The sequence below is a fragment of the Pleurodeles waltl genome, chromosome 12, assembly GCF_031143425.1.
Source record: "Pleurodeles waltl isolate 20211129_DDA chromosome 12, aPleWal1.hap1.20221129, whole genome shotgun sequence".
Taxonomy (NCBI): Eukaryota; Metazoa; Chordata; class Amphibia; order Caudata; family Salamandridae; genus Pleurodeles; species Pleurodeles waltl.
In genome coordinates, this window is record NC_090451.1 from 638,128,228 (window position 1) to 638,155,573 (window position 27,346).

At 44.2% G+C, this 27,346-nt stretch overlaps 1 protein-coding gene across 2 annotated transcripts in view; it reads left to right on the forward strand.

Moving 5' to 3' along the window:
* JTB (jumping translocation breakpoint) overlaps window positions 1-10,881 on the forward strand; it is a 32,203-nt gene extending 21,322 nt beyond the window's left edge. For both annotated transcript variants that reach the window (XM_069218154.1, XM_069218153.1), the window contains exons 4-6: window positions 1,084-1,169; window positions 1,650-1,729; window positions 10,128-10,881. In XM_069218154.1, coding sequence (XP_069074255.1) covers window positions 1,084-1,169; window positions 1,650-1,729; window positions 10,128-10,284 — 323 coding nt within the window. In that variant the 3' untranslated portion in view covers window positions 10,285-10,881. The remainder of the gene's footprint in view (window positions 1-1,083; window positions 1,170-1,649; window positions 1,730-10,127) is intronic.
* The last annotated feature ends 16,465 nt before the right edge of the window (window positions 10,882-27,346 follow it).

Sequence of the window (27,346 nt, forward strand, 5' to 3'; positions counted from 1 at the left end):
GAAGGATATATCCAAGGAAATAGGAATAGACATGGCGCGGTTGGGTAGTGGGTGTTTGTAAACGTCCCTGAAGAAAACAACAACCAGTGACTGCTAACGCATCATGGTGGTTTCGTGTACAGAAAGGCATGTGTCTGCCTGTGTTATCACCAACCACCATGGTGCCGTTTGTAGGATGAGGCAAAGACAGCCAGTGAGGTGGGTGCAAGGTAGCAAGAGGTAGATAAAGAGAGTTTTGGGGGGGGTGGCAAAAAACACCGTGTGCCTGAGTGTTCAGAAACTGCAGTTAGGAGTGGCAGAGAACGGGGCTACAGGAAAAAACAGAAAGGCTGCCAGAACAATATGGCTTCCTTGACAGTGACAAAAAAAGGAACTGGCAGACAAGATGTCGAGACAGCTACAAACTTTGGTAGGGGAAAGGAGACAGCCCACAGTTGTGACTGGGAAGCAGGAGTCTGCATTGTCACTGTGGGCGTAGAGCCCCTAAACATACTAGTTACTAGTGTGTCAGGATTATCTGTAGGAAATGGGTCTTCAGGTCCAAGAACTCAAAAATGGCGTATTAAAGTTATTTTTTTTAAGGAGTGTGTGCCTATCCCCTTGAGAGCATAACCCTTTCGCACTGTGATTTAACAAGGTTATCTTCATATTCGGGGATACTGTTCCACAGAGTTAAGTATTATCTTCTTGTTAATGGCATATACATTTGTTAAAATATATAATAGTTGCAAGAGAAAACATACATGCGATGTACAAGTCTATAGATACTCAACCGCCTAATAAGGAGCTAGTCTGTAGGGAAGCAGGGCCACTGGGGACCAGCAGAAGTGGGATAAGCAGCTAGTGGCTGGAAGTAGCATTAACATGTATGCTGTCGAGAATGGGGATGAAAGCAATGTAGGAATGGCGTTCTGTTGCTGCCGCACCACAGGGTGGTTTTTAATTCTGAGGTAAGTACTCGGGTGGTGAGCTGAAAGTTTTGTCCTTTTTGCAAAGTTTGTATTGAGATCGCGGAAGAAGCTCTAGAAATTACAGTAAATATTGTTCTGTCCCCACTGACTAGTATGCTTCTCCCCCTTTTAGAGGACACTCTAGTGACAACACCTTGCTGGCATGTGGAGGAGTTTGTGGTATCTGACGAATGTAAGGCCTGCGATGTGCTACAAGCGGTAAGTAGCAGGTCATTTCACCAGGTTAGTAGGGAACCATGAAGTTTTAAAACCACAATGGCCCTTGCTAAACTTACAACTTCAAAGAGTATGGTCAAGTTGCAAAAACAATTGTTCAAAATTGTTATCCCACAAGAAACACTTTACACGTTAATGAATATGATGGTATGCACAGTGCATGGTGTCAGGGGCAGATAATGGGTTATTACAGGGTACGTGTGCGCCGGTCTTTCCAAGGTGAAGTACTAGGCAGTATCAAAGGGATACAGTGCTGCCTGGGATGTCAGATAGAGCGTTGGGTGGTGCACATTACACAGGGCAGTGCCTGGAAACGCATTGTGATGGCAGATACAGTATTTGCACTGTTCATGCACATTTACTTGTTCGGGGTTCAACAGCACATATGTCAAATTAAAAGATATTTTCAGATGAAACTCTGATGTTTTAACCATTTTGAAATCCATTTGTTTTTCATGTCAGAAAATCAGGCCTGAGTGCCTGCCCACGGGGTTTGTGGAGAAAGTGAACTGTCCAAAATCTAAGAAAGATGAGTATAAGAGGTAAGGATGTTGGACATCAGTCCCCCATACTAGCTGCTTAACCTGCCCATGTCCTGAGTGGAAGTGAAATGCCAGACATTTTCCATGGGGCTTGAAGTCTTTGGGATCCCTCTGCAATATCAAAGGGAAAGTACATACCGAGAACCCAAACTCTGTGCGCTCAGACTCCAACGCCAAATTGAGCTCCTGTGTCTCCTTGTCTCTCCTACAGGTTTATTGAGAAGTGATAGCCTACCTCAATGGTGAGGCGTAAGACAGTATAACAAAGAAAAATAGAGAGCCCAGCCAGAGTACTTACTTTGTTTCTAAAGACAAATCATCTCTATAAATTACACCTTAGTAATTTAGCTGTGTGTGGTGTGAAAAGTACAACTAAATAATAGAAATGTCACAATTCAGTTTAGCGAAATTGGGATGTGGGCCCACTGGTACAAAATGTGCACACACAATGACTTCTTAAGATCTTTTTGAGCATCCAGATCTGGTTAGCAGGTAAGCCTGTTAGAGCCTGGATATCTCCTCAGCAAGGCAGAGTCATAGGACCACCCACATGTGGCTCAGTGGCTCTTCTAGCATCATGCCACAGAGGATAGTGTTTGGCATGGGCTCAACGCTACATCAGATGGTGGCCGGTGGCCAGAGGGAAAGGGACATTCTGGGATCCCACAAAGCTGAACAAGCAAAATGATTACTGAGAAGCAGTATGTTGACCCGGCAGTTGCCACTTAGCTCATCTGTACTCACAAGTGTGTCTTGAACAGGCCACCTTCAGTTTTTGGTGGGGAGTTGAGAAGGCTGCTTGACACCGTTTTTTGCATTTTACTCCTTAAACTGGCTTGAGATTTCCACCAGGCTCAGTGACAACAGGGTGGAAGGCCAGAGGAGCTTCAGCAGAGTATCACGCTTCATTCTGGCATTGTGGAAAAGACCACATTCAGTTCCATGTTTATAAACCACACAGTAGGTTTATGTTCTAGCTTCTATTACAGTACTTGGTAGTTAACCAGCAGCCTACTGCCTCTCTGTTCAAGTTCATTCCATTAAATCAGATGGCCTGCCAGTCAGGTGGGAGCAGATGTTCCCTCCTCATAAAGAATATTGGGTAGAGCAGACAATGGAGCAGGGATGTTGACGGTGGACTGACAAGTTTTATTTTGGAGAGCGACTATGAAAATCTCATTTAACACAACAGTGCCACCATGGGTGCTGCCACATTTTGTGAGTTTACTTGAGGAGGCGGTGTTGGTGTTTAGATGAACGGATGGAGAGCATGTTTCGTGAAATGGATATATACAGGGAGTGCAGAATTATTAGGCAAGTTGTATTTTTGAGGATTAATTTTATTATTGAACAACAACCATGTTCTCAGTGAACCCAAAAAACTCATTAATATCAAAGCTGAATATTTTTGGAAGTAGTTTTTAGTTTGTTTTTAGTTTTAGCTATGTTAGGGGGATATCTGTGTGTGCAGGTGACTATTACTGTGCATAAATATTAGGCAACTTAACAAAAAACAAATATATACCCATTTCAATTATTTATTATTACCAGTGAAACCAATATAACATCTCAACATTCACAAATATACATGTCTGACATTCAAAAACAAATCAGTGACCAATATAGCCACCTTTCTTTGCAAGGACACTCAAAAGCCTGCCATCCATGGATTCTGTCAGTGTTTTGATCTGTTCACCATCAACATTGCGTGCAGCAGCAACCACAGCCTCCCAGACACTGTTCAGAGAGGTGTACTGTTTTCCCTCCTTGTAAATCTCACATTTGATGATGGACCACAGGTTCTCAATGGGGTTCAGATCAGGTGAACAAGGAGGCCATGTCATTAGATTTCCTTCTTTTATACCCTTTCTTGCCAGCCACGCTGTGGAGTACTTGGACGCGTGTGATGGAGCATTGTCCTGCATGAAAATCATGTTTTTCTTGAAGGATGCAGACTTCTTTCTGTACCACTGCTTGAAGAAGGTGTCTACCAGGAACTGGCAGTAGAACTGGGAGTTGAGCTTGACTCCATCCTCAACCCGAAAAGGCCCCACAAGCTCATCTTTGATGATACCAGCCCAAACCAGTACTCCACCTCCACCTTGCTGGCGTCTGAGTCGGACTGGAGCTCTCTGCCCTTTACCAATCCAGCCACGGGCCCATCCATCTGGCCCATCAAGACTCACTCTCATTTCATCAGTCCATAAAACCTTAGAAAATCAGTCTTGAGATATTTCTTGGCCCAGTCTTGACGTTTCAGCTTGTGTGTCTTGTTCAGTGGTGGTCGTCTTTCAGCCTTTCTTACCTTGGCCATGTCTCTGAGTATTGCACACCTTGTGCTTTTGGGCACTCCAGTGATGTTGCAGCTCTGAAATATGGCCAAACTGGTGGCAAGTGGCATCGTGGCAGCTGCACGCTTGACTTTTCTCAGTTCATGGGCAGTTATTTTGCGCCTTGGTTTTTCCACACGCTTCTTGCGACCCTGTTGACTATTTTGAATGAAACGCTTGATTGTTCGATGATCACGCTTCAGAAGCTTTGCAATTTTAAGAGTGCTGCATCCCTCTGCAAGATATCTCACTATTTTGGACTTTTCTGAGCCTGTCAAGTCCTTCTTTTGACCCATTTTGCCAAAGGAAAGGAAGTTGCCTAATAATTATGCACACCTGATATAGGGTGGTGATGTCATTAGACCACACCCCTTCTCATTACAGAGATGCACATCACCTAATATGCTTAATTGGTAGTAGGCTTTCGAGCCTATACAGCTTGGAGTAAGACAACATGCATAAAGAGGATGATGTGGTCAAAATACTCATTTGCCTAATAATTCTGCACTCCCTGTACATGATTTGTGATACATTCTTAGGATTTCAAGAAGCTTGTCCTCATTCTGCAATTGAAAGTGTACAATCCTGGTCTCTTCAGGACTGAGGAAGGCACCGTTCTAACGCGGGAGGGAATTCTTGGCAGACCTCCTAAGCTTGCTGTCCTTATGGAATTGACTTGCAATGTAAGGGAGCTCTTCATGTAGCACCTTGAGAAGAAAAGCCAAGACCCATTCTCTGGATTACCTCTAAATGGGGTTGAGATATCAGGATCCCCTCTGACTGAAGGAGAAAGGGGAGTATATTTTTGCATGTCAAGAAGGTGTCTAGCATTGTTTGCTCTATGTTGACCCAATTTAAATTATTTTTCATGAAATTTGATACCTGTGGCAATCCATAAAATATAATCTGAACGCTCAAGTACCTATCCACACAGTGAAGAAGGACAGACTGGGTAGTTTCTTATGATGTGGAAGTGTTAATAAAGAAATATTGGAGTGAAGCCCTTTAGACACAGAGTGGTGTGCCGGATGATTGAGGGATCCCCCAGTCAGTGGTTGCTGGGATTAATACCAGTACCCAAGAATGGGAAATTGAGCATAAATTGACAGCCCAGCCCCTCTTGCTTGTGATGTAATGCAGCGTCCTATTCTTTGCAGCCCCATAGTCTTGAGGTTGGAGCAATGACTTAAAGCTGTTCATGAATGATCACCGAAGGTTCATTTGACTAAGACTTGCACAGAGGGAAAACGTGCTGATGACTTGTGTGAATGGTGTGATTTTCTATGTAATTTACTTGGTGTGGCTGACACTTCACCCTGAACAGGACAGTGCGTATGTCATTAACACATTGCATGGACCATAACTAATTGATGTGTTGCTTTTTTCTGATGGAATATTGACCATACTTTGTATGCGCTTTGGCCCTGTTGAGGGTTTCACCATCCGCTGCAACATTTCATGATTCATGATTGTGTGGCTACACACTTCAATTATGTAGGTTAATGTAATCAATTTAATTCGTTATTTGGTCATAGAGAGGCCATAAAAGACACAAAGATAATATAAACATTCCTCCTTTTGTAAGAATAAAGCGTGGCTTGCCTGCAGTGTCTAAAATCAGCCTCCCTCGGCAGTGGTAATAAAATTGTTTCCTCAAATGTGTATAGAAGTTGCAAAAAATCATAAAAGGCAATGTAGACTGTGAGGAAGAACAATCCCACGGGTACACGATCAGATTAGTAGCTTGAGAAACCTGTTCAAGGAATCTGGTAAGCAAAACTGTGTGATGATGGTTGGTGATCACCGTAAGATATTATTCCAGATCTGGACTTCAATTTAGAGAACTATTGTGTTATACTGTGTTTTTAGAACTTTCAGTACAGTCCCTATTTTACATTATCCTTTCCCAGAAGCAAGCCTTTTAGGTTTGAATAAACCCACATTAAAGGGGCCTCTGGGTTGGTGTATAGTTCTGGAGTGCCAGACTATAGCTAACACTTTTTTGATTGTAAGCCAGTTAAGGAATCCTCGTCGCATTGTCAAATTTCAAATAATCCAGCAACACCCTGGGACTGAAGCTAGTATCTGGGTTAGTCCAAACGGACAGCCACAAAAGAAGCAGATGGAGTTTAATATGATCTGAAACATAACCACGTCCTGATTCTGCATGTGGATAGCATTGCTCTGGGGGACTGACAAGAGTCTTCTAAGGCACCCGTTCTCCATTCTCCATTCTCCAAATGGTCCTGTAATCTTTAATTCTATACAGTCTAGAACCATTAATTGCCATTAATAAACATTTTGCTTTATAAACTTCCACTAGTTTTTAAGAGGTTTAAATCCGAGGTTTAATGCAAATCTTAGTTGTGTTTACCACAAAATACTTGTTTCTGTTCCTCTTTGGGTCATAAACGTTATGAGTCTTTGATTAATTTACTGTTAGGTCTAGATCTGTCATAAAAATTGTAAATTGATCGATCCATTTTCAAAGTCCAATTGGCGTCCTGGTGGTGAGCACTGTGTAGATTAAAACAGGGACTGGACGAGACCCAACTCATAGGTGATCCACGTTAAAGTTTACTCGATGTTGGTTGATGAAACTTTCAAAGATAAAAAAAATCATGTTTGTTATGCACCCGAAACATTACTCATAGAGTGTTCTGCACTAAGACTGGTCACCTTTTTTTTGGGGGGGGGGTTACCAGGGTGACTTTCCATCTGGTGACATTCTTGGACAATCGCTAGATGGCCTGCCCAACCCACAAACCATATAATAGCCAGCACACCCACTAAGGACATCTGAATTTGCCAGATAACCATACAGAATTTACTCCAGTAGATCCAAAAAAGCAAGGCAACCATTGAAGCTGGCACTTACACTTAACACCGTTCTCTGCTCTTTTAGAAGGGGCCAGGACATTAGTGTTTTTTTACTGCGATGCATGCGGTATAATTGGAAAGAGAAACAAATACTAGTACACTCCACAAAGCAAATGCAACCACTTTTGGGATGGTGCAGCATTGTTGGAGGCAGCGTGGGCGCTGCTCTCCATAATGTAGGCTACAGTTCACGCTCCAAATCTAGCCTAATCATTGCCTTCCTTGGGGCTCCATATACCGTCCAGCGTTCAAGACCTGAAGCGAACCAAAAGCATGCTTCTCTTCTGGCACCATGGAGGACAGACTGGTGGACTGCCAGGCATTCCATCTTACCTACATTTAGCTTTGGCTTTATGTAGAATGTAGTTAAAGTGCAGGAACTAAGATGGAGCCAGAAAATCAGTAGTATATTTAGTGTTGCAGTTGACAGGAAAAAAGGAAAACCAACTAATCACCTTTTTAGGGGAGGCAAATTAAAGGGGTGCTAAAAAAAATGAAAAAAAAAAGTTAGCATTTGTAAGCCAGCGTCATGTTCACAAACTCTTCTCTCCTAAATCTAGGCATCAGCAAAGACTGCTCGGTCCTAGGTGCTGGAAGGAGGGCTGCCTTAACATGTACACATTTCATATGTTCATTTGTCACAAGTCCCTCACTTTTCTGACACTTAGAGGTTCCCTATAACAAATTCCAAGGTGTTGAAGGCAGGTCTGTACACAGCATGCATACGACAGTGCACACGCTCACCCGCCGTCACTCTGAATCCTGGGATTCATGACTTTGGAAAGCAGTCGAATACCTGCCAACCCCGTCTCCTGTGAGTTTGAGGCTTCCTAAGACCTGGGTGTTGGAGGAGGCGGGGCCTGTGAACACAAGGCATGCGTACGACAGTGTGCGTGCTCACTCAAACTGCCAATCCAATACCACGAGGAAGCATTCATCCCAGCATGTGTGGAATAATGGATGGGGAGGTTGGGCGGCGATACAGGGTTACTTGTGCGCCAACCCCTCCCTCAGTCATCACTAACATGCTTTGAATGCACCAGCCACTCTCATTCAGTACTCCAGGTCTTGCTTCTGCTCAGATGCCTGCAGTGCTGAAGACCTTCTTGCAAGTGCTCCACCTCCCATTGCAGGCTGTGGACCTGACCCCTGAGCTGCAGTAGTAAGAAGTAACAACGCAAGTGGAAGATACTTTCTTCTCCTGTTGAAGATAACAGTACATTGTGTTTACTCTGGCAACAGTACAGATCAGTTGTCCGCCTTGCCAAGAGTGCTGCTCATGAAACCATTGCGTCTTTGGACACTGGCCTTATATTGGATAGCATTGTTTGTTGGTTCTTTGGATATTAGTGACTCTAGATGCTGGTTGGCACTTCCCCACACAAAAAGCTAATACACCTTCTTTAAGTAACAGCTTCTTGGGAGCCAGTGAACCAACTTGTGTTATTTATTTGAGATGTACACTGAGGGTGTCGAGGGTGTTTCCACAGCTCCTGTCCTCCTCCCAAACATGCACAGTCTTAGAGGACTGTGTACACTTTAACGTTGCCTTTCACAAGTGTCGGGAATGTGTGTTTGTTTCTACTCCTGAACAATGCTCTTTTGTTGATATCTTTACAACATTGTGTTGTAGGAACGCAGTCCGGGCAAAACGCCCCATCATACCCTGTGCATTGTGTGTTTTAAAATGTAAGAATTAGATCACCTAAACCTGTTGTAGTGCCTTCATGCCTGTTGATTGCAAGAAAAATAGTTCTTCGCAGGGATTTATTTGGTACAGTTGTATTTCTCACTTATGGCTCAGAGCTCCAGGAAGGGTCTATCGACATGCAGGTCCACATTACAGTGTTAGGAGGTGTCCAGACACTTCGATTGTTTTGCCTGCTTCATGTATTCAGAAAATCATACATAAGTATACCTACTAAGCAGTTTTTAAATAAGAAGTACATACATCCCTGCAGTCCTTGGGTTGGCCTTGTCAACAAATGGCCTGTTCAGCTGTCACCCAGTCCTTCTTCCAGAAACCACAGCATACACCTTGGGTCAATGAGTCTGCCTATCTCAGTGACTGACTGTCTGGTACACTGAGTGATGGCATTTTTCCTCACCACATGAGCACATTTCTCAGACAAGAGGTGCGTGCCAGTGCAAGGGATAATGAGCCAATACTTTACTGTATCAGTGCTCCCCATTAGTTATCTTTTTATCACCCGTGTATGTTAAAACCATGTTTTCATGTTACAGTAATTCAAAGCCACTAGAACGTTTCCCATACCCCAATCGATATAATATTTTCTAATGCAATGTATTAAAATGAACAAGAGTTTGTATAACTATTCTAGGTACATTGCCTCTTCGGAAGCATCTGTACTGTTCTTTTTGGCTTTTATGCGTGGATTACTTTTCTTTCCATTTTTAAACATTTTGTTTAATTTCAAGTACATGGCCACCAAGTTTAGGCATAAGCATGTTTTGGTTTTCTGTTATTTATTTCTCTGGCATTTGCTTCCAGTATATATATTTTTAAATTAACCATCACGCACACTTGACAAAGTCAGACCCACTGGCTTGGTCAATGCTTGTTTTACCATCCAACCAAGGGGTTGATATTCAGCGAGTGTGGGAATAATCGGTAACACTCGACAAACATTATTTCAACACCCTTTGGAAAAAAATAAGTGACTAGACTATACATCTCCTCATAAAGCATACATTGGTCCTAGTGGTAAAACGAGTGTTTGGGATCAAGATATACTCTGTTCATAGGTTAAAAAAACACACATCTTGTGGCACTTCCTGTCGTCTTACAAAAGATGTACCTAGCCTGAAGTAAATGGTTAATGGTTTGATTTTAACGACCAGAAAATCAGCAAAAAAATCATTTGAAGAGTGCATAGTGCTAGCAAAATGCAAGTGTTCTAAGAATCATACCGCTTCCTCTGCAGTTATAAACAAGTCAAAACGAAAAAACAATTGAGCCTGCTAAAGTTGTATGTGAATAAAATGAATGCCATTGGCTATTTTGACGTAGCAGTGTTGTTGGTGATGGTGTTTATGGTGGTGGTGATGTTTGTGGATTATATGTGTAGACATCCTATGTGATCACCTTCATCCATCAGCTGCATTTTAATATTTTTTTCTTGTTCTTTGTCTCCTCCCTTTTTTCTTTCTCTCTCCTCCACCTCCAGCTGCCGATCCATAGAGATGGAGAAGAGCATCTTTTGGAAGTTTGTCGGTGGGATGATGGGGGCCTGTGTTGCCTTTGCCCTGGTGGTGCTCTACCGTCAGCGGACCTTGGACGGGAGGGCCCTTGAGAAGGTGCGCAAGCAGATAGAATCCATTTAGGACTGGTTTACAAATCCCAGTCGCAGCCGGCCGAACACTGGATTCTGGGTCCTGGTGGTGCTGCTCTTGACTCTCCAGTACTTCTTTCAGGAGTGCTCACCTGGAACAGGAAAAAAAGGCAATCGGAAGTGCTACACACATGGAATACTTAGAATTCCTACTAAGAAGTTCTCCCTCCATTGTATTTTTAATTTTGTTTGAACTGATCACCTTGGATATGGACTTGACAAGCGCCAAACTACAAAGCAGACTTCTAGTTCGGTGGCCCACCTTTTTACAGGCTTTTTGAACCACCACCCCTAGTGTGCCATGTCTTAGTGAAGACTTTAATTAAAGAATGGGGGCACCACATCACAAGGATACAATGACCTTGTCCGACACTTCAACTTTCCGAATAGCTACACATTTTGAAGATGTTGGGTATAACACGCAATATTTCTGAAACTCACACTGGTTTCTTCCTAGTTTTTGTAACTCTTCCTTCTTGTTATAGGTGGACCTAGTTTTTATGAACTGGTGTGCATCTGTCTTGCTCACCAATTCAAAAAGGGGGTTTGCACAGTTAAAGCTGGTAATGTAATAAATATGTGAAACAAGGATTTGGTGCAATGTACATCACTTGGATGAATGATATGTAGGGGGTGACTTCTCCAGCACACACTCCACATTTGCCTCCTTTCTATGATTGCTGTGTTTTTTTCATTCACCGCATGCCTGCGTCAATGTTACATTTGTGCTGCAAGCAAGGTTGGTCAATGTAGTTCTGGTTGATTGATGTTTGCAACAGAACAATCCCCAACCATTTTCTCCCCAGCCAGGGTGCTAGGTTTGTTGGAACCATAGTCAAAATGATTTTTGCAATTCTGATGTGCAACCCGCCCCCTCCCCACACACAATTTTAACAACAAGGTATTTTCTGTGCCTGTTTGTTTTAACCTGGTTCCCCCATTTGGCCATTGTAGTGCCCCCATAAAGAGGCTGCCTACAGAGTCTTTAATTTTGCACTGGTCCAGATTCTCTCTCCATTTTGTGAATGTTTGTGCAAGGAGACAACCAGCAGGAAATTACGGTATGGAGTAATTCGTAATGTTCCCTGAAGGATATTACGCTGTTAGGCTTTCCCTATCTAGAGGATTTATAGGGCTCAGGATTGAAAAATGTTCGTTTTACCAGTTGCCTACCTTGGCTCACTTGATGCGGAGCTTATATCTTGCATGGGTGGTGGTAACCGCCTAGGACATAATGGCTATACAAAGCACATGTATGGTCTCTTCTTAGTGCACTGAGCTATGGTGTGTGGTGCTCAGGGCTTAAGACAATACAGCGGGCCTGGAGCCCAGGCTTAAGATAATGTAATTAGCCTTGCATAGTACAAATAAGTCAATTCAGAGAAATAGGTTGTGGTTTCATGCATGAGCAACTGGTGTGTTGGTTTCACCAATGCACATTTGTTTTCTAATTTACAGGTACCTCTAGTCAGTGTGTGGGTACCGTACGTTGTTCAGGTGAGTAGAGTACTCACCGTGCATGCCTAAAAAGTTGCATGTCGCTGTGAAAAGTGATTTACAAGTTGTCACCGGGGTACGTGACAGCATTTGGAACCTGTCCTGATGAATGCTCCGGACCATTACTTGGCCAAAGAATAGGGCAGAAACATGTTGACGTAGACAGGGTCATATGACCACTAATATCCTTTGTTGGCCATTGTTATTGATTTTTAGTTTGTGTCCATGTTTGTGTCCATCCACCCCGCTAATGAAGGGATCCTTGGATAAACAAAGAGCTCCCTGGAATACGGTTGAGTCCACCCAGTCTTTTAGGGACCAGTGTGAACCTTATGATGAAGCATGCCACTGCTATACTGGGTGATGGTTTGATGTATGTATGAATTTTCTCCTGAGTGGTAAACACTGACGAGATGCACTTGCGCTAGGTTAGTTTGCTGATATTTTTGTGTGCTTATCATTCACCTCCATTCACAGTTCCCCTCCACCCGGATACTGCTGCTTGCTCCGGTCCTTAGGACATTATTGCACACATAAAAAGGTACTGATTTGCTCTACCTTTGCTGTCAATGTGCACACATTTCTTGCAGCCTCTCCCACTCAAATATATTGACTGATAGTTGCGTTCTCAGCTTAGAAAAATAAATCCCATTTCTATTACTGATAGCCAAGCGCCAGTTTCCATGAATCAGGTTAATAGTAATGTTATGATCACAATTGTGGGAGAACCCCATATCTAAAGAACAACTTGTTATTATTATTAGACACACTTCCCAAAGACTGCTGTAGGGCTAGCACCAGCTGGTGGGTCAGGCTAGAATGCTGACTTGAATGCTGCTCTATGGGCTTCATCACGAGTAACCGGTTATTTGGTTCAGGGATGCGGTGGTCATGGTGAAGATCGGGGAGCCTTAGCTGCTCCCCCTGTGGTGCAGGAAGTGGGTGGGGACAGAGCTGCCACTCTTCTTTATCCTCCTACCAGGAATCCTTCTTGGCCTCACTGGGTCTGGATTATCTCATGGGATGTTTCCAGACCCAGGTGTGCCAGGGCCTGAAATGCCAGGCTTCTTGTTGTTGCCCTGAAAGAGATCCACCTAGGGTGGTACCGCCCCAGGCAACTCGTAAGGAAGCAGCGAGTCTGAATGCTTTACTTCTATGATGCCTAGCAATGATGTAGACCACGGAGGTGCCTGGATATAGGTATGCAGTCAACAGGCAATCCTGCAATGTAGCACTTCAGGAAAGGGAACATACGCGCCCCCAAAAAAGTGAACTAAGTGACTGAAGGATTAGGCTTTGCCACGAAAAGATAAAATACGTACTAAATCAAAATATACATACTAGTGGTGTTTGTTTTTCTCTCTTGGTGCTGTGGGTCTATTCTTAGCAGATGGTACTGTCTGGCATCTAAATTAAGTGTAAATCCAACCACAGACATGTATCCTGAAATTAGGTCAAACAAAGTATATTCTAGCTATCATTCTACCATTGCATCTGTCCATGCGTAAATGGTTTACTGTACACGAAGCTATTGCTTCTTTGGCAGAGATGTGCACGTGACCAGAAGGACATAAGCTTGAATCCCAAAGCTCAGCCTTTCATGCTTGTGAGAGCGATACCCTGAATTTGTTAAGCAGACTAGTTGGAACAGCTGAGCCATGATATAGTCATATGGCTATATTGAATTTGAGGTTACAAGGGTGCAAACACAAAAAAAGTACAATTTGCCAAAAATACTTAAGCATGTCAGTTAAGGTGAAACTAGGGCTACCATGAATGATCTCTACCAGGTGTCCTATCTGGAGCTCATATTTACCTCACGTTACCCTCTTTATTTTTTTTTTTATTTTTATTTTTTTTCTTCGGTGCTGTAGTTTCTTTCCAGTGTGAGTGTCACATAACGAGTGGTGGGTTCCTGGTCCTGGTGTACAATCAACGCAGAAGTTCCCCACGGTTTCGGGGTAGACACCAGGTCTGTCCAAACTGAGGCGAAATCCCTTTAATCCTACCACAATGAGAGGGTGTTCCTACCTTTCTATACCCTGTCGGGTCGTTATTGGAAGACCATAGGAATCTCTTAGATTATTCCGTAGGTTCCTCAGCCATTGGTATCACCCGTGGCGTGCTTCATCGGATCCTCACGCTCTGCACCTAGAGTGAGTGAGTGGGTGGACTCGACGCAGTTTGTTAGAGGACCACTTCTGTTCAAAGGAATTTATACTAAATGATTACAATTGCCTGCTGGTTTCTCTATAACCTTCTTTATTAAGAGTACCTTTGGCAAGATTAAAAACAAAATAGAAAGGTGGCTTCATAAGTCTATTACGACCCAGAAGCTGCAGGTCGGTGGAAATGTTTAATCCCTTCTCTCTGCCCATTTGGGTACCTGGGCTTTCTTCAGGACCACCCTTTTCTCATTCCCTTTAGAATAATGGTAATTTTTACCATATTGAACTACAATTGTGAGGACTACTCACACTCACGCAAGCATGAATGTACAAACCATAACCGTGTATTTCCACTGTCCACACTGCATTTTGGGAGACTAGAAAAACAGAACATGTTGAGAATCATCACATACATAATGTGCACAGTCACATTTCTCCGACCATATATTAGAGATTCCTCTGCACGCCACCCCTTATTGTTGTAAACACACTCCAGTAGAAAACAACACATTGTGCTGGAACACATCACACACATGCTACGTGAGGTGTAAACACATTTGCATGCAACTCAAATCAGTATCTAGACCTACACTGCCCAGTTAGTAACCAAGGCTCCATTAGGTCTTGAGAGGAGGGTGGGCTCTGTAGTCACATATTGAAATAGTCAACCCAGAATGTAAATCTTCTTTCTGGTCCACGCAAGTAAAGAGCTCCCCAGCATGGGATATGCCCCCGAGAATTACTTCTTCAAAAGTCCTCAGAGCCCTACTTGTTGCCAGCAAAGTGAGGAATCTCTTTATCAGTTGGTGAAAGTGAGTACTCTGAGGAACGCAGACGCCTATGCAACGCCCACTGACCTTGGGGCGCATGCGTGATCAGGTCCTCACTGCAACAGGGGAGTTGGGAAATGCAGTGGGTACGATAGTGTCAACTACAGGTATCATAACACCATATTGCTACTTAAGCACGGAAGTGTCTCTGCGCTTTTCTGTTATTATGGTGATCCGAACCTGCTGACTTCCAGAAAAAATCTATAATCGGGGGTTATCTGCCCCATTGTATTGAGTGGGCAACTCCTTTGCATGCTACTTGCGTGTTGGTGCAGCGGCTATAATGAATCTGGGGGAAATGTAGTCCTTCCCGTGTTGAATTGGCCAATAGTGAAGCTCATACTGTAAAGTTTGTTCTAATAAAGGCAGAGAGTCTTCATCATAATTGTCCCAAAGCCTTCCACCCCATGTTGTACTTCACACCAGTGCATGGATCAGCACAGAAGTGTGGGGAAGAGTATAGATGGGGAATGTAGTTCTAACCCTCCATACCTGGTAGAGTATTATCTAACATGTACTACATAGTCCTCATTGTATCCTCCAACGTTTAACTCCCTGTATTGCTTAACATAACTGGTCAGAGTACTAGACCCACAATTATTGAATTTATGTTGCTGCCTATTATCTTTCTTATAGTTTGAAGAGAGACTCAGTGGGGCGCAACTCCCCTAGGTCTAACTAGATAATCCCACTACTAAACCCCAAGTTAGACTAGTTATAGGGATCGCTGCCCTTCTAGGCTTCTTATTTATTCCCTGTCTTTAGACATCTGCTCTAAGAGTTAACGGCGCAAAATAGGATGTCCCATTCACTTCTTTGTAACCGGTAGGTGTGATATTAAATGAATTGCATCAGGGATGTGCCATTCTTGCATGAACTTGCATTGTGTTTGTGAGAGTACAAAGCTGGATATATAGATTGTCCACACATAAACAAAGTCTTAATGATGAGATCTCATGGAGGAATATACTTTAGTACACTTGGACCCCACCTATTCACAACAGTATATATTACGGATACCATAGACAAAAGAAGGTGTTTTTACTGTACTTGTTAACCAATCAATCAGCGTTTTTTATTGTGCAGAAGTGTCCTCCCTAGGGGTATCCGGGCACTTAGGATGCTGAGTCTCTGTTGAAAAGCAAGGTCTTGATTTTTTTTTTAGAGTCTGCCAGAGCGGTGCTATTAGGAGGTGGGGGTGGGGCAGGTAGTTCCAGGTCTTGGCAACGGTATAGGAGATGGAGCACAGGTGTCTCGAGGGTAGATGTAAGTTCAGTCTGGTTGATGTAGAATGGTCCTTGATTGTGTCGAGCTTTGTAGGCATGAGTGAGGATCTTGAACTGGCATCTCTTATGGATGGGGAGTCAGTGGAGGTTTCTGAGGTGGGGTGATGTGGGTCTGTTTGGGGAGGTCCCCAGGATGTGTCTGGCTTCCGCATTCTGTATGGTCTGGAGTCTTTTGAGGACCTGGGAGGAGATGCCTGCATAGAGGACGTTCCCATAGTTGAGGTGGCTGTTGACGAGGACCTTGTTGACGTTTCTTCTGGTGTTGACTGGAATCCATCTGAAGATTCTGTAGAGCATGCGAAAGTTGTGGAAACAGGAGAAGGCAACTGCGTTGACTTGTCATTTCGTGGTCAGTTTGTTGTCGAGGGTGATACCAAGGTTGTGTGCATGGTCTGTAGGTGTGGGTGTTTGTCCGACTTCTGCTGGCCACCAGCTGTGGTCCCAAGCGGAGGTGCACTTCCCAAAGATCAGTACTTCTGTCTTGTCGGAGTTGAGTTTGAGGCAGTTGTCTCTCATCCAGTTGTCTACACTGGTAATGGCATTGAGGAAGTTGGTTTTGGCGTTGGAGGGGTCCTTGGTGAGCGATAGGATTAGTTGAGTGTCGTCAGCGTAGATTATTTCAGTCTGTGAGGTCTGATAATGCCTGCGAGGGGGGGTAATGTAGGTGTTGAACAGGGTGGGGCTGAGGGGAGATCCTTGGGGTACACTGCACTTAATGTCCTTGGGTTCAGAGGTTGGTGGTTGCTTTTAAGAATATTTTTCTCGATATTCTTGACGGTCCCTTGACACTGTATGTTCTTTTATAAGCTCCCATGCACCCCCTTCATTCACTTTGAGTTTAACCAGAGCTTCAACAGGCCCTCTGAGCTGACAAGTGCTGGAAGAGCCCGATAGTAGTTAATAGCTCCTTTGGGATGCTGGATAACGGGGCTTTTTGGTTTTGAATAGACAATACAAGGAGCCTGGAGCATTTTGATAGGCATGAACGGGCTAAATGTAAAGCTTGGGAGACAGTCTGAGCTGCTCAATGCACATTGATACACAAGGTGAACAGCTTGGAGCAGAACCAAGTTCCTTCCTGCGCTCACAAGCTTTAGCATCCCTGCACCTTCTAGTCATTTTCTGCCACCAGTGTCACCTTGCCACGGCCTATAACTCTGCACACCTCAAAGTTATACAAACTTGTCAGTGGTGAAAACGCTAAAGCTGCCCGTGTGTGGGCGAATGGATAATGATTTTAAACTCCCAGTTGTGTATTCTCAACAGTGTTTATGGCTTGTAAAATGAATTGCAGTTAAAGTGTAGGTTCTTAGAACGTAAAGTGATGCAGACAAGCCTGTCTCACAGAGATTACTTCTAATTGCCACTGGAGGGCGCTGCTAAAACATGCATTGCTGAAATGCCTATAGGGGAAGCGCCTGTTAACTATTTTTGTGCTTCTCCAGTTTAAGATAGGAGCTGGTAGGTTTTCTCTGAGCGGTCGTGGGTAATTAAACATTATTCGCTATTAGTGCAATAAAAACACTGACAGAAAATAAGGAAAGTGTAGCTGCCCTTGGGTTCCTGGCACTGATTTTGCCTCCTCTGAGGCCAGGGGTCGCAAGGAGGAAGCCATGGTCGCAGGGACTCCAAGTCCAAATGCAGAAAAAGAAGAAGAAAAATATAAATACCTTTTCAACTTCTGTTACAAAAACTGTCATCGTCCTAAATAAAGCCTTGCAGACAATGGAATTAAAATTTTATTTTTAAAGAGACGTCCTATTCATCGGACTAGTTGGCAACAGTGTTCAGCACTATATGTAAGCTGGGATTGCATCATGACGTACAACATACCTGTCACAAGAATCCTTAAATACTACAACAACAGAAAGCACACACTTTTAAACAGGTACTCTGTCAGGCCAAACCTTTAACTATTTTTTTAAAGGTGATCCTGAAAAGAAACAAAAAAAGAGAAACCTGAATAGGCCAACTATTCTCTTTTAACAGTGTGTGAGAGTAAACATTGTAGTATGTGGAAAATATAGTAGGGGTTGGAAAGTGGCGGGCGGCAGGGGCGGAAAGAAAGAGGGGGAGAAGGTTGAGGGATCTAAAGTAGACAGAAGGAGTGGGAATCGCCTAAATGTGCTGACCCTCAACACTGCCCATTTTATTAATAATTTATTCAAGAAATCAGTATCCATTGTTAGCTGCGCTATGAAGAAGAAAACATATTTTTTACATCTAACTGCCCAAAAATAAACATGCAATTATAAAAAAAAAATCATAATGGGTATCTTGTATAATAAATATAGACCTATATAGTCATCTCAGGGTTCGGGTGACATTTACACATCACTCAACCTTCGGCCTCATGTTTCTATGATGTCACTAGAACCCCTAACTTTAAATCTGGACCATATAGCACAGTTGTCCAAATGTCCTCCTCCGAAGGCTGCTTAGCCACTAGGCTAAGCCTAACTTTGAAGGAGACAATAGAAATATTTATTTCACCCCTTTACCATTTGTTTGAAGTTGAAATCTTCGCTTGCACTTTCACTGCCTTTCTATTTAATAATTAATTTCACTGCTGCCTTTGACACTTGTTCTTCCTCTTAGCAGCAGAGACCTGAGAGTGCGAGATGGGGTTTGCGAAGGTGGCTCGCGCGCAGCTGTCTCAGGAGACATGACGTAATCAAAGGAGTGAACTCCTTTGAAATGAAAGTAAACAGGTGAGCCTGTGGGGACATGCCACGTCAATGATCTGCATCTTAAAAGACCATGCTGCAGCGGAGGAGCAGCGCCCTTTTACGCACGGTGTCAGAAATTGAATCTATGGTCCAGGCTTCTGTGAAATACAGCACTTGTAAGGGTTCAAAGGCCTGGAGTGATGCATTGAAGTGTTTCCTCCCCACTTGTCTGCAGGTGAGTACTCTCTATCCAGCGTTAGCCTCTCCTGCAGGTGGATATCTGCTTGTCAATGGGAGACTCTGCCACAGGTGGATATCTACTCTGGCACAGGTGGGTCTGAGCTTCCCTGTGATTATAGACCCGGGCATATTTATGAGCAGTTTGAGCCATGCTTGCACCACGCAACGTGGTCCATCAGTGACATAAACCTTAAGTCGTATTTTTTAAGCCTTGCAAAGCCACTCTTCATGGCTTTGAGCGGCGCCAAAAATATGGAGTAAGGCAATACCGCACATATTGTTGCGTTGCCTTACTCTGCCCTGGGAAAGCGTTCCATGGGTGTTGCGTGGGTGTACCCACACAACTCCCATGGATGTGACGCCTTCTCAGATTTGCAAGAACTTGGAAACCTGGGAATGCACCAAAACCTTACTCCTTCCCAGGGGAGGCGTAACAAGGGGAAATATCTTTATTACTTCTTGTTTCTTCCTTTATCTACGTGTGCTACATTCTGCAGCACATACAGGAAGAGGATTATGCCCCCCGGGATTGTTTTTGTGCAGGAAGGTGCCCTTCCTGCACAAAAACAATCTTGCAGGCACCCTTGCGCCATGGTGCAAGGGTGCCTGCGTTGGCGCTAGGCTGCCCATCGTGCGCAAGAGCAGGGGTGAAGGACAAGAATGAGCTGTACGCCTTACATATGATGAACTCCTGCCCTTTCCCAGTGGTACAGTGCAGCAGGGTGACTTGCTGCACTGTGGCACTTTCCCATAAATATGGGCCCCAGTCTTCAAGCGAGTACCCGTCCCCCAGTAATTATCGACCCTGAAGGCCAGTCTACCGACTTGTTGCTATCCACCCTGGCCACCAGTGGCCACTTGCAGACATCATCTCATCCCGCCAGTGGCTAGCAAGCATTCCTGACGCAAGGCATCAGCTGCCTCCCATTGGTGGATATGAAGTCAGCGGTGGGTGAGTACTACTCTCGGCTGCTAGCGATGGGTCCCACTGACCTGGTATTCCCGCACAGATGTCTCAGGCATTAAGCTCATGTTTCAGGTGTATCGCAAGACTACGGCTTCAGGCTACTACTTTTACAAAGGCCTTACTCTCTTCCGCCTCATTGACTTGGGTCTGCCACTGACTAGCTCTCAGCCCCGCAAACCTCCAAGAAACCCTTTTCTTCAGATGTCATTTAAAGCCAGGGTAGCTTTTATTTATGGCTGCATGGCGTATACCATATGCCCCAACTCACCCACCCTTATGGGTGTCATGCGGCATGGAAGTCTGTAGGTTGCGATTTAATGCGCTAATGCAGACAGCATTAGCACATCATAGAGCAAGGCAGATGGAAGGGAGTAAGCTGGAGATGTAAGCATTAAAGTGCTAGGGAAGGATACATTCAAACAACCAATAGCATTAGGCTGGGATCAATTCTCCACTTGGCTAAACCAAGACATGCTTTGACAAAGTTTACAAGCCAGTGGATGAAGAAGTCTGGTAAAAGAAAGCCAATTGATGAAATAGGTAGACCTAAGCCACACTATGTGTACATTGTTAGCAATACGTCAGTTTAACAGCTGTAAAAATCCCGACCTATTTTCCCAGCCTGTAGCGAGGACCTAAGAGTCTCTGCTATCCCAATATAACAAGAAGCTGACACAAGAATAAAACAATCTGAGTTACAAGAAATGGCGCTGGAAACAAATGATGCCAGAGCTCACCCCTCCAATGTTCAGTAAGAGAAAACATTCTGCATGATGGATTGATTCCACCTCTTGAAGCAGAGTCCTTTGGCACAGGAAGATAAGAAAATAAATTAGTCCCTGTGAAATTAAAAAGGTAGATGAAAAGTTAGAAGCACAAATGACTACGTTAGTGACAATTAAGTAAGGCAGAAATCTGTTGTGAAAAACACATGGCTGTGCAAGGGAACAATGAGTAATGAAAAATTACTTCAAATGCGTTGTTACAGCAGCTCAGCAAGAGAAAAGCAGACAAGGGAGATAGCAAGAAAACACATACACTCCCACAGAGTGCTGAAAGCAAAAGAAAAAAGTTGTTCCCATATTGTAGGCAGTGGAAAGATACAAGTCAACCAATCAAAAGGATAGTAAACAAACTGCGTTGGTGGAGGGGGGAGGTGTTAGACAAACACAAGAGAGGCCTTCAAATAAAAAGTAAGCAAAAAAAATTGTTAAGAAAGCCAATGATAGATAGGCAGTGGGTTTAACCACAGCCCATTGTAAATATTGGTACTGTACACAATAGGAATCTTGGCGGCAACCCGCGTAAGCTGACTGAGGGCTAGACCTAAAAATGAAGTGGCCTGGGGGCAATAGTGTGTGACTTTGTCCTGGCAAAGTTGTAAATGCTGCAGATGAGGTACATTGCCTTGGCAGGGCAATGAGTAACCTCTGTGCTACACTACTGTGTTGTACAGCCAGAGGTTTGAGGTCCATTGGTACAAGAATGTTGTGACTTCCGTGCTGGAATGTCTGCCTGTGGATAAGGGATATGAGTAATGTACATTAGCAAAGCAATGCTCAATACTCAATAGCTGTGTGCTGCAAGTTAAAATTGAGGTTCTTTGGCACAGCAGTACAAGGTTTCGGTGATGTACAAGTAGATGTACTGCTCCAGCCCAAGTTTTTTATTTGAATTCTGGGACTTGTTGTTGTGTTTATCCCAACAGGACTACAAGTCGCAGAATTCAGAGGAAAAACCTGGACTGAAGTAGCACGTCGCGCATGGACCTTGGTACCTTAGCGGCCACGGTGAAGAACATTCTGCATAGTAATAATACTGGAATGCCAGCAGAAGTCTCAGTTTGGAAATTAGGTGCACCAGGACAGTGCAGAGCTATGGCGGTGCTACCAATACAGCAATTTCAACACGAGTGCCTGGGCTGAACGTGCGAGACACATACTCTGATCGATATGTGTCCATTTAAGATTCGCACACCAAATCTGAACGTGCACAAGGGCTGGCGCGCCTTGTTAAAGCTTTACAGACCTCCAACACCTAAGCAGCAGGCACTGCAGAGCTGTGTAGGCCACCCCACTACTGGAAAGCAGAGGTCACGTCAAGTGTCCTGCATAGGGCTGTCCTGTGAGGTGCCTCCGATAATAGACGTTCTACTGGAGATGTCCCCGACGAGAGCTCTGAATTTCTAGTATTCCACCAGTACGGCGTGCTATTGAGTCAGGAATGGTGCTCTGCGAGACTGGATCCAAGTAAACTGGGAGTGCTGTGCAGAGAATGAGGGATAAACGGTACACTGCAAAGCAATGCTTTTCAACATACATCCCATGAAGGGGCAGAAGAGAAAGAAAGAAAGTAACTTGACACAACTCTATCGGAAAATAAAGTGGTGGAAGTTCTTGACTGAATGTGTTAAACTGCCCCTCTGTATGCTGGAGATGCTCGCCACCACTGGCGAGGATCAATACGAGTCACAAAAGGAAGGCAAGACCTCTGATTGGCTAAAATTACCTGAAATACGGGCATACATACGAAAAGAGTGCTTAGGTGAAAGCCTTTGAGAAGTTTCTGACGGAAGCCATCTTGCTTTCTTCTCAACAGTGTGCACAGGTAAAAAGTTCACTATCCATGGAAAGAAACTACAACACTTTCACTTAAACCTGATACACGGCGTAGCAGGTTCTTTTTAGTTTGGAAAAAGAATGAACGCAAACACTGCGAAATGGCGCAGGGGGATGTTTGGGATTGAAAGGACTTCACCCCTGAGCTCCTGGCCTGCGCGTGGCCCGGTGGTGGACGGGGGTGAAAAGGCTCCATGGCTGTGCACATATGGGCTACAGTGCAAAGTGACAATGGTGGTTTCTGGCTTTTCTGAAATAACTTTCTGCTTCACTTGTTTCACGTGGCTTTGAAAAATGGACAGCTAAGGTGTATTTCGTAGTTCTCTGTGGCCTTGCCCGGGGTGAATGTGTCGGAGCTCTATGCTATACTACTCTGCTCTATACCCCTCTGCTCCTGCCGTGGAGCGGCAGCTCCAAATCTCTCTTTGTTGCCCAAGAGAATTGGAGTAGCAATTCCTGCCCAGCCTTGCCCGAGGGCTGGGAAGGAATGTGACACACACACTACTTTTCACCCCCGGCCATTGCCTAAGGGACTTAGAGGAACAATTTCTTGTAATGGTGTAGCAAGTGCGCTATGAGCCTAAGTCCAAGTGAGGCAAATGGATCTCTTACTGTTGAACAGCTAGTAAACTACAACAAACAGGGTTCAGTGGGCTCCTAAAGCGTGCGGGCCCGGTGTCATTGCACCGGCTGCACCAATGATAGCTATGCCCAAGTCCCTTTCCATGATCTTGAGAAAAGGTCAGATGAACCATCATAACTTCCCCCATCCTACCCATCATGTCCGCTGTGACAGCATCGCTGAGACACCGAGGACACTCATGACCCATGCCAGCTTCTTCTGTTCCACCAATGGATGCAGGAGAAGAAAAACCAGGACATTCTGCACACTGTCCCATTTACAATCGTGAATAAGACACCAGAGTAAAACAAATGTGCAATGTAAATATCGCTTAAAAACAGATATATAAGTATATGTTGCATGTCACCCCCCTTTAAAAAAAGGCAGAGCGCTTCTTGGATTTCCTCTCCTCTGTAGACCATAGTGGTATGAAAAAGAGATAAATAAAAAATGTGTGAGGGAAAGTGGTCGGCGTGTGTGAGCTATAGTGAATTTGGGCATTAGCGAATGAAAGAATTTATGTGCAAGACTTACCTGTGTGTGGAAGGAAATGGAGTTTACTAGTCAAGTCTTCTACTTCAGGGGCATAATACTACAGTTCTAATCCCAGCTGCCACACATGACCAAATTGTGTGCTCGAGGACAATTCATGCTGTATTTCCACATGCTTCAATTGCTTTATGCCAGAATTGCAACACTTGGAAACAGCCTCAGACCCGCCTGGTGATTGGTGAGTTATGTGCTGCAGCTGGTAAAATCATACTATACTGAGTCGAATTTTAGTGGGAGCAATGTATACCACCTAATCATGAGTTTATGAGTAACATGCAGATTTTAGTGCTTATTGCACAGAAATCCACATGCTCCAGCAAATAGTGGGATTTTTTTTTTGTGATGTGTGCAGTAAAAGAGTGACTATACGGACTGCAAATAACAGTCTCACCTGTAATGTGGGACAAAGATCACTGTATCAGGAGAATAATATTTCTGTTTTCAAAAGTGTGACATATTGGGAGTAAATTCATAGGACTTTGGTGAATTTATGTAGATATTAGGATTATGTTAAAATTTTACTATCTAAACAGAAATCACATCTGTGGACCTTCCAGCTAGTCTTGAGTGGGGCGGCCACTGATTCATGGAAGTAGCTCTGTGAATCAGTTATTAAGTTTCAAAGTTTTGGATTCAGAATCATAATCCTAGATTGGGCACAGTCAGTGCTTCTTTAGTACATAAAATAAGTGCCCAGGTCTTTGACAGGCGGCCTCTGCAGCTTGTACCACCCATTGACCCTGTCAGCACTTCCAATGACAGTACCAACACATCTAGTAACCATCACGCTCCTACAGTCTATTCCAAGTAACCCAAAGCTATAAAATGGCTTGGGCAGCAGATATTAGTCATTTTAATGCATAATGAATTATTAAACAACTGTTGTTGTGCTCATCATAAAATTAGACAAACAGCGCCACTACGTGGTGGACTGTCATAAGTGCTGGTGTTGACAATTAAGGGTCGGCACTGAGCCCCACAAACCGTCGGCCAAAATTAAGCACTGGGCACAATGCTGTAGCAATATATCTCATTAAGGAGACATTAGACGGAACGGAGGGGTGTTTGCGGGCAGTGCTCCTGACAAAGGGGTCATCTATAATGTGACGTAATGCTCTAGTAACGCTGCCTCAAGACAATACACCCCATTTGCTTAGACCTGTAGCAGTCCCTAGGAATCTTAGAAAGCGCTGCACCCCCACTGGTTAATCACTTAGTCCGTTCCACTCCTCCGCAGTTGTAAGAGCTTTCACAAATGTATGTCTTCATGCCTTTTCAACAGCCATGATTAACCACTCCACCATTACAAATATTAACTAGATCCAGCTGATTTAAAAACAATATATTATTTAAATAAATATACTGATAAAACATGTTATGAAAAACAATGCTCTTACACTACAAATATATCAAAACAGACCATTGTCGCCTCAACGACACATAGAAAGGGCAGCAAAATGTTTTTGTCTCCCGTGGTGGCGAAACTATCTGCCATAGAAAAAACAGTATCCCTGATTTGTGCGCAAGGAGGTCAAGGAAGCCAGGGTGTAGGTAGAAGTGTGGCTTCGTCGAGGCATCCCTGCGCCAGTAAGGAGTTGTCCTTTCCAGAGGTAGCCGCAGGACCCTTGGGGCCCATGGAAAAATCATCTTATCTTTTGGTGAATCCTGTAAATACTGAGGGTCAGGGTGCCTGTGCTGAAACTGCTCCGACCGTACCATCCTCTTCATTGAGAACAGAGAGGTCAGTCAATATGGTTAGCTGCAGCAGGCAGCCTGATACGGATTCTGTGGCAGCTGGAGGGGGTGGCGAACTGTTGTCTGGAAATGACAATCTGAACCAGCCAACGGCCAGGCCGTCCCCGGCCTGTTTGGATCTCCCCCTGCGTGTGCCCCTTATGTGGTAGTGCTGACGAATGTGCCTGCTCTTGTTTATGGGGCAACTGAGTCTACAAACCAACTGATAAATAAGGTTGGTCATTGGCTGAGCAAAAATTGTGATTTTTCATGTAAGGACTTCAAGGATATCCTGTTTGCCAGAAGAATTGGGTGGGTCGGTACAAAAAATAAGATGGGGAAGGGCGACTGTATTATTATAAATGTCAGATATCCCTCCCTGACTAAAAGACTTCTCTCTAGCCATCGCTCTCCTGTCTTTAGTGCCGGTTCTATGGGTATGGTCCCCTTGGGCTATTTTTACGATCACATGCAAGTGTGTACTGGGATCTCTTCTGGATCTGGTAGGAATCTCCCCCTGGGTCAATTCAGCCTGCAGGCATACAGTAGAAGGAAAAATAGCAACCTATCCCTGGAAGGGGTGGATTGACAACGCACCAAGGCACTGGCTATACAAGAAGAGGTGCCCCCACAGTGTAATCTTATCTCATGGAATATTGCGGGCTATGACGCTAAGCTATCTGATCAAGCATGGGTTGGGTGTGTGGCTAACTATGATGTTATCATGCTTCAGGAAACTTGGTCGGCGGGACTGGCTGTGTGGGATGGGTATGACAGATATGCAATTCCAGCTGTACAGTCTCTTGGTGGTCGCTCGAAAGGTGGCCTGGTCACTCTAATTCGCCTCTCTACAATAGTGGGTGCTTTCCAAATTAACTGTAACCATCAAGGTATATTGCTGGTATGGGTACTCTTCTCCAATCATTTTAATGTATTATTGGTCAACTTTTATAATGCTGTGTGGGGTATGGGGTGCCAAATTGGGGCCCTGTTCTCCATTCTTAAGATTATGAAATATAGAATGGAGAAGTTGGGATTGGAATTTCGTGCCATCATCTCCAGGGACTTTAATGCCAAGTTGGGCCGGTCCAGTACTGTGGTTAATCCCTTCATCTGTGACTGTGAGGTTTTTTCAGCGCAGGGTCCGCAGGACTCGAGAGGCAGAGATCTACTCAAGGAACTCGGGGAGTTGGGCCTCTTGAATTTCTATGATATTGAAGAAGTAGGCACTCACCAACTTCCAACCTATGTCGGAAGAGGGTCTGGATCCACCATCGACTATATTTTTGTGTACCCTCCTATGAGAGACTTGGTGATTGGGCGTAAAGTGTTAGGCGAGTGTTTTAGCGATCATAACCCCCTTATATTGTCCTTTAAACTCCCTGGGGCCCTACGCTCACTAGGACGAGGCAGGCCTGTAACGGTGGTGACAAAGGACCAGGGTAGGCGGCTTGGGTGGAAGCAAGTAGACCCCCAAAAAGTTGTGGGAAGGGTTGTGGGGGATAACCTACATCTATTTATGGAAATACTCCTGACAGAAGCGCCAAATCCCACGACTGTTATAGATGCAATAACAGTAGTATATGCAGCTGTCAGAGACTGTCTCTTTTTAGTAGGCAACCACCCTAATGAACGTAAATGTGGCTGGTACGACAAAGCCTGCTATGATGCAAGGGCAAATTTAAAGATGGCTACCAAGACTCACCCTAGAGATTGGGTTCTCGTAAAAGAAGCCAGATTAAGGTATAAAAGGACCCTGAGGGATAGCAAGCTAAAATATAAAGATAAAGCCTGGGAAGAGTTAGAGCGTGCTACAGCTCTTAAAGATCCCGGCCTGTTTTGGAAGGTGGTGAATAGAGGTTCCTTTGAAA